The following is an 8,052-nucleotide window of genomic DNA, read 5'->3' on the forward strand; positions in this document are numbered from 1 at the left end:
CATAGACATGTTGTTTTGGTGTCTCAAGGGTAAAAGACATTGTCAGGGGAGTAATATTCCAGCTCTCAGCCACAGTGGAAATACTGAGTGAGAGTGTGTGGTTGTGTTTGAACACGCGTCATGTTAGCAGCTGTTCCGGTGTCTGTGTTCTTGTCTGTATGTTTTTTATTGTGTGTCTTCTCGGGCCACACAATCATAAGCCTATAATGTGATTGTACTGTATAAAACTGACAAATACAGTATTTCAATTATTGAATGATTAATCTAGTATTCCTTATATTATTAATTTACTCTGTAAAATGTTAACAAAGTCTAAAATGTAGGTGTTACAATTGCTTATTCCGTTTGAGTAGAGGCATGTAAAAAGTTTTCAATTTATTTGATTTAATTTGCAATTACTATAACTTTAAGCAGAGGACAATGTATTGTAATATAAAACAAAAAAATAACGCAAATGTATAATTATAGTTTTTGTCCTACTAAATTTACTAAAATGGTGCATTGTTATTCCAAAACTGGAAGAGATGCATTCCCTTGGGCAAAAATCATATATTCAAAAGATTATTTTAGAACAAGCTTTCACCCTAGATAATTGTAGAATTTGACAATTTTCCTCCCATATTGCTTAGCCCATTAAAACATAAAAACAAATGACAAATAAAAACAACCATTTTAAATATATTCTCACCACAAGGTCCATTTAATTGAGCTGTCAATTAAATTACTTTTTTTTTTGTAGGAGTTAAAATTTTTCTTTTTATGAGCTAACAATTACTGAATGGACATTGAAATTAGATAAAAATGTTTTCTAAATTTCCAATAAAACTATACTATACCAAAACATACATAAAATGTGTGACCATATCATAAGAAAACATTCAGGCTTATCATTTTAAAGCTGCAAACATTGGTCGAGTATTTGATCAGCAGAAAAATGAATCCGCAGTTGTTGTGATTGTCATTTTCTTTCTTTTTTCAAATAGATTGTATTATTATGTTTGGGCATTTAATACCTTTGTTAGATGATAACCGGATTAACCGGTTAACCGTTCCTCGTCTTTAAGCCACGAGGGGCTCTTCGCTTTAGTCAGGATGTGAAGGAGTTTTATACAATGGTAAATTGTATATTTTTCAGACTGTTGGCCAAATAAAACAAAACATATGAAGACGTCACCTTGATCTATGGGAAATTATAACACACTAATCAAGAAAATTGTATAAATTGATGATGAAAATAATTGTTTGTTGCTGCCCTATTTTTTATCTTGGTGAAACTGCCGCTTTGAACGGAGAAAAAACAGCGCAGAAATTGCGAGAGAAGAAGATCTTAGAGGATGTGATCTGTGAGCGGTTAAACTGCCTATGTTCAGTCAGAACAGGAAGTTTTTACATGTGTAAAAGAAGTTGTAAAAAAAAATGGACAGAGCTGAATCTGTAAAATAGCTTTTAGATAGGGCCGAGGAATTCAACAGATGGAGAAGCGGTGTTGAGGAAAGGTGAGGAAAAAGAAAAGGAGGAGTAGAAGAAAAGTGCTTTGGTTGTTTTTTGGTTACTGTGTCCATCCAGCCCTCACATGGAGAGAGACAGCTGCCACTCTGAATATTTCATGAAATCGACAAAATACACACACACACACACACACACGCACACACACACACACACACACACACACACACACACACACACACACACACACACACACACACACGCACACACACACAGAGGCCTACATGTCTTTTATTTCAAATGCATGCAGACACAAAAAAAAAGCCTTCTCTCGATCTTACACACACACACACACACACACATATACACTATGACCCCACCCCCAGTGAATTCTCCTTTGAATATACCTACAATCTCCACATACACTCGTACACACCATTCCTGTGTTAACTTGTGAAGCTGATTAGAATTTGGACAGAAAAAAAACTTAATATACACAACAGGTGGTTGCTCTTTCACATGGTTGTGTTAATGTGTGTGTGTTTGTGTGTGTGTGTGTGTGTGCGTGTCTAACCCCTGTGCATTAGTCCCAGCAAGAGAAGATTGACAGTATAGAGGACAACATCAACACGGCCGCTGCCAATGTGGAGGAGGGGACCAAAAGCCTGGGGAAGGTGAGGTGTGTGTGTGTGTGTGTGTGTGTGTGTGTGTGTGTGTGTGTGTGTGTGTGTGTGTGTGTGTGTAGTGTTTGGGAGATGGGAAGATCGATGGCACTTTACCTCCCAGCCATTCCACAGCGTTTGTCCCTATTGATCTGTTCGAATACGGAGGAAAGCTGCAATTAAGGAAATAGAGAGAGGAGAGGGATAAAGAGGAGGGGAGGAAGAGTGATAGAGAGGCAGGAAGAGAGGGCTGACAAGAGAGAGTCTATGTGTTTGTGTGTGTGTAGCATTAAGGAGAGGTTTGAATGACTGTTTAATAGTTTTCAGGAGCAGCATTCATTATCAATTCCTCCATTATCAGTTCATCACTGTACACTCTTACACACTGAGTGTAACTCAGAACAACTTGGTGCCTTTCACACATATTAAGCACTTGAAATGTTGAACATTTTTGGTCTGTAATACTTAGAATGAATCACCTGTTATTGTTAATCTACAAGACACAGACACTACACACACACACACACACACCTTGTTTGTGAAATTTTCTAACTTTACTTTAGTATTTTATTTGGGATTAAAGGAAATAAATGCTCGTTTGTCAAATGAAGAAGTCTATTTCGATCTGTGTTTGCTCACACGTTTAGGAACATAAGGGAGGTGTAAAGTAATTTCATTGTAATTACAGACTCACATTGAGAGTAATGACACAGCCATGATTCCTGTGTACTGAGAAAAACCTGTAATGTTAACACTGGACCGTTCTTTAGTGGTGCTCTAAACATTGAAAAATGACATTTGTTGTCATTACTCTGGATAATCTGCACAAAGTAAACCATTTCCAGATGGACAATTTCTTTGTCAGAAAGTAGTTCCAATGTGAACAAAACTTTTCACGGCTTGGTCTGTGGATAATCCAGAGTAACACATTGTGTCTGGAAAGACATAATATAATACTATTATAATACAAACATTATGATATAACAGTTATTGTCAATCCTTATAATATTTTTACCGTCTGAAGCTTGTGTCCCTTGCGTATGCGTGGAGGAAAAAAATCATTTTGATTTAATGGTCAATCCATTCAACTCCGTTGTTTTGGGATGGCAGCAGTATTTGCAGACTGATATATCCAAACCTAGGCAAATAAAACACAAACTGCATGGCTAGATATCAGTAAAGGCAAGTGAGAAATGAAAGTGTAACAACAATTTGAACTTTAGAGAGAGATGTCAGATGTTAATGTGTTTGAAAGCTTGTAATCTGTCATCAGGTCAAACAACACACACACACACACACACACACACACACACACACACACACACACACACACACACACACACACACACACACACACATTCCCTTCATCCTCTACAACCTGTGCCCAGAGTCCTTTTAACTCAGCTCAGATGATATTAAAATTCCCTTAACTGCCACGGGGTGGGGGACAGGCAATGGTAGCTTTTGAACTAGATTAATTTAATGGTAAAGTGTTAATCAAGTGTGTGTGCATGTGCGTGTGTGTCATTAATTTTCATCAGCAAAGACCACCTTCCACTCTGATGATAACAGCTGTAATAGCACACAGGCCACATCTCTCTGATTTCTCCTAAATGGAGATAATGAAAACTCTTTGATGAAGCTATGCAAGCGTTGATTTACATTTACACATGCAGGCTTGTTTGTGTGTGTGTGTTTTTCCCCCCCTCCTCCTCTCGGTGGGTTTATGAGTGATCATGAAAGAATAGACATGTCCAAACTTTATCGCAGACTGTCTTGGAGCCACAAAGAACTAACACCTCCAAAGGTGTGTGTATGTGGATGTTAAATGAAACGGGGACACATCTCTTCTTCCTGTCTCCCTAGACGGTGGGCTACAAGTTGGCGGTGTTGCCGGTTGCTGGGGCACTGCTGGGCGGTGTATTAGGAGGTCCACTGGGCCTTCTGGCTGGGTTCAAAGTCGCAGGGGTTGCTGCTGCTCTGGGGGGGGGCGCCCTTGGGTTTGCTGGTGGCAACCTGGTCCAGAAACACCGCAAAGCCCGAGTGGATCTCCAGATGAAACGACTAACAGCACCACCACCAGAATCAGCAGCTGAACCAGAGTCGAACAAGGACAAATGACCCAACATTTCTGGTTCGACCTCTGACTTCGGGTGCTGACTAAAAACTGAGGCTTCAGTATTGACTGACCAATCAGAAGCACAAACTAGACCTCCGACGGTATCACGTTGCCTTAAAGAGACTCAAGCCCTGTAATAACAGCTTTAGTTAGTCAAATACTTTGATGTCTGTGTATGAATGGTTTGTGAGGATGTTCATTTTATACACACAACTGATGTAATTTAATTTAATTCTGAACACAACTGAGCAGTTATATACACTACATCTTTACGTGTGTGGTTGGGTCAGTATGACATCAAATCTCTTCTTACTAAAATAAATGTTTGGCACCAAATAAATAAAGTTGATTTAACAGACCCAACCGTTCTGTCAAATGCTATCACTAACAAGGACATTGTTCCTCATTCGAGCGATCGATTGATAAAATCTTTTTACCAGTGATCATGCCTCAGTATTCTAAAATGCAAAAAGCTGCAATAAGAATGATGTATGGAGAACATGTTTTTTGCCTAACATCATAGTGGTGTTATTTCACGTGGATTAATTAAAGTGGTTGTGCTTCAAGCATTGTATGATGTATACTGTATATATTCACGGACTTGTTTTTGCAAAGTGTCAGAGCAAAATTGCACAAAAAGCGCCACTGTCTAGATCACTTCAGGGACCGGAGTGAAAGAAGCTGCCATGTATTGATTATACTGCTGCTGGTTTTCTGCCAAATAAAATGCTTTTCAACAGTAATGCCATTCATTGGGTAGGTATTACAGTAAATGACACCGGTAAAGTTCCGAGAGACTGAAATACAAAGCATAAGACAACGCAATATCCTGTAAAATGGTTTTTAATTTACTTTTCTTTTTTTAACTCTTCTCCTCTGAGATGACTGGTTTAAAAATGGCATCACACTCCCCCCTGTTGACCTCCTGTATGTGGGCTGATATGTCACTATGCAGGTATCTGTTGGCCTCTATGGAAGGGCAGGATGCACAGTACAAACTTAGCGATGGGTCCCCACACTCAATCTGGCTTCCGCTTTTGGATGCATTCACACTCAGGGGATCTCAGGGATGTAGACTTGTACCAAAAGCTCATATAAAGAGACAAAACCAGTGTTAAGAGAACTTGTATAAAGTGGCAGAATGTAAACTTCCACTGTTCATCACATGGATTTTACCCCTCTTGACTCGCTGCTTCTTAAAACAATGGGAAGGACACCGTCTTTTCTCCTCCAGCATGACGACACACTTGACAACAGGTAACGGCCAAAACAACAGCCATTTCATAAATTCATTACCATTTTAAAGTACATCATTACAGAACCTTTTCCCCCCTCTATTTGAATCCCTGGAACACAACTCAGAGGTGTCGTGCAAACACTGTGCCTTTAAAAAGGTATCCAGCCCCCTTTGACTTTTAATGTTTTACAGTAGTGGAGGTAATCAGCATTTTAGACACTGAACAGAAAAATAAGACGTTCAGATTTCTTTGGGTACAAAATTCCAAAAATTCCTGATTGCATAAGCATTGATGTCCTTCAAGGCAATGCTTAATAGAGGCACCTTTGTGAACAGTTACAGCCTTAAGCCTACTTCAGTAGGACTGTAATACCTTTACACATCTGGACACTACATCTCTCACCGTCACTTTCCTTTGGAGATTTGGCTTTGTTTGAGGTTGTCTTGCTGTAAAGTATACATCTTAAGTTGTATATATATATATATATATATATATTTTTTTTTACCAATATTGCTCTGTACTTTGCTGCACCAACTATAACTTCTACCGTCACATGTCGCCCAGGGCCCGCTACAAAGAAGCCTCCACACAGCATGCTGCTGCCACCAGCAGGCTTCGTGATAGGGTTGATGTGTTTTGGTGGTGTAGTTTTAGCCTTATACTTAACAAGGAATTTAGAATGATGGCCAGAAGGGCTCATTCACTTTGACAGTATTTTCTGTTGATTACATCCACTGTGCTTTAGTGTTGTAAAACAGTGACGCATAAAAAGTTCCGAGGGGGCAATACTTTTATAAGCACTGTAAGAGACCCTCCATAACCATTAAGTACCAGGGAGAGAAGGGGTGCATGAAGTAGGCTGGAGTAGCTGTGTCTTTATCTTCTGTTGAAATTATGTTTAAAATTATGTTAGCCCTACCAAGCATTTAAAAATAATTTTCTATTCCTTCAGGACTCTGTGCGGAGAAGATATGGAGATACAGCTACTTCAAACAGCCATATTGTTAGAACTTGTACTATACAAATGAATTAGACTAGAGTTGGTCATATTGAGACGCAGTCATGAGGTCAGAGACTAAACAAGCGTCTCCTATTAGACAGGCTGAACTGGACTACCCACAGATAAGAACCGTACGACTGGAGTGAGGAACTGTTCTGGTTTTTTTTACTACAAAAAGCCGGGTGATGTAAAAGAAAGAAATAAAATAAAGAAAACTCTGCATTTAATTTAGACCAACAATGAGACTCCCATGTAGCACAAAACATATTTACAAGCTCCAAAAAATAAAAGTAAAAACACTTCTCTTGATGCCCTAATGCCCCTAACCCCTGCCCACACACATTTTCGACTTTAGCCCCCTTCCGTTTGATCCAAAATAAAAATTGTACGTGAAAGAGTTATGAAAATATAGGTTATTTCAACATGGTTGTGTCGTGGACTGAACCCCTCTCTTCTCCTCCTGGTCTTCTTTTTCTCCTCTTTCTTCCTCTTCATTCTCCAGCTCTTCTCTCTCTTTCTCTCTTCAGTAAGGGCATTGGGTGTTGCTGTTTTGTCCCGCTGGCCTGTCCCAAACCAAACCCCCTCCCTGACTCTGGGGCGTGGCATTGAGTCATAGGATCACTGGAAGGCTGTTGAGGTCACAGCTCATCGCGGTCTCGTGTGAGGATGGTGTAGCGAGTCTCGCTGGGTGCCAGCTTCTGGAACGAGCTGTCTGGGGGGCTGCTGGCCACGTCTCCTTCAATCTCCCCCTGAGGGTAAAAGTCAGAACAAACAGTCAAGTTTAACAAGATGTAACACAACCAGTTTCCAAAGACTCATTGGTTTGCTCTGACGCTGTAGTCTGACCTGTCCGGGCGTGCTGTCCGTGGGGTCAGGGCCATGGTGAAACTCTCGGTGTAGCTTTCCAGAGTGGAGGTCCAACACAAACTGTCTCAGCTTGCCAGGGATACTGGAAAAATAACCGCACAGAAACAAACATTGGAGAACATTGTTGTATCCTTATTGTAAAACTTTTACAATTTCCTTTGGGACTTGTTCATACAAGTCAGATAAAAAAAACTCTTATTAGAGGAACTGAAACAGTTCCTGTAACAGAAATAAAGAGGGAATGGTCCGACGTACTGCAATGTGTTTTTCTACCTCTGTGAATAAAATGCTTTACATTTTAGCCTCTTATTCACCCATTCACACACAATCACATCATCAAACCTGCAATTAACAGACAACCTACTCTGCCTTCTGGGCCCTATCTCCAAAATGAAGTATGGATGGGACAATCACATTGATGGACGAAAGCCTATCATACAGTAAGTAGGGTCACACTGTCAGGTATTTTAACGGATAATGTTAACCTGGACAGCTCAAAGTTCACCAATAAAGACAGAGTTTAAAACGCTAAAAAGCTTGTGGCGGCAGCAGAGAACATCAGTGCCTTTGCAGTGTCATGAAGCAGCATTAATCCTCATCAACGCTGTCCTGTGAAGTGTGCTTATTAACGACAGGTCATGAGCTGTTGTCATATCACACGGGCGGAGCAGGTCCCCAATCACAGCTAACCCCATGTGTCAGAGCAGCATGCACACACAC

The 8,052-nt window shown here is 40.1% G+C and overlaps 2 protein-coding genes across 3 annotated transcripts in view; one reads left to right on the forward strand and one right to left on the reverse strand.

Moving 5' to 3' along the window:
- Window positions 1–5,728, forward strand: part of stx17 (syntaxin 17) — a 12,386-nt gene extending 6,658 nt beyond the window's left edge. Inside the window, exons 5-7 of the mRNA XM_034873593.1 lie at window positions 1,092–1,115; window positions 2,034–2,120; window positions 3,975–5,728. Of these exons, the coding sequence (XP_034729484.1) occupies window positions 1,092–1,115; window positions 2,034–2,120; window positions 3,975–4,229 (366 nt within the window). The 3' untranslated portion in view covers window positions 4,230–5,728. The remainder of the gene's footprint in view (window positions 1–1,091; window positions 1,116–2,033; window positions 2,121–3,974) is intronic.
- A 231-nt stretch (window positions 5,729–5,959) lies between these two features.
- The window catches only part of erp44 (endoplasmic reticulum protein 44), an 11,447-nt gene continuing 9,354 nt past the window's right edge, over window positions 5,960–8,052 (reverse strand). Inside the window, exons 10-11 of one of the 2 annotated variants that reach the window (XM_034874547.1) lie at window positions 7,312–7,414; window positions 5,960–7,201 (exon numbers count right to left, since the gene is read on the reverse strand). In XM_034874547.1, the coding sequence (XP_034730438.1) occupies window positions 7,076–7,201; window positions 7,312–7,414 (229 nt within the window). In that variant the 3' untranslated portion in view covers window positions 5,960–7,075. Of the gene's footprint in view, window positions 7,215–7,311; window positions 7,415–8,052 lie in introns of both variants that reach the window. The other variant, XM_034874548.1, reaches the window with a different exon arrangement.

The sequence above is a fragment of the Etheostoma cragini genome, chromosome 6, assembly GCF_013103735.1.
Source record: "Etheostoma cragini isolate CJK2018 chromosome 6, CSU_Ecrag_1.0, whole genome shotgun sequence".
NCBI lineage: Eukaryota > Metazoa > Chordata > Actinopteri > Perciformes > Percidae > Etheostoma > Etheostoma cragini.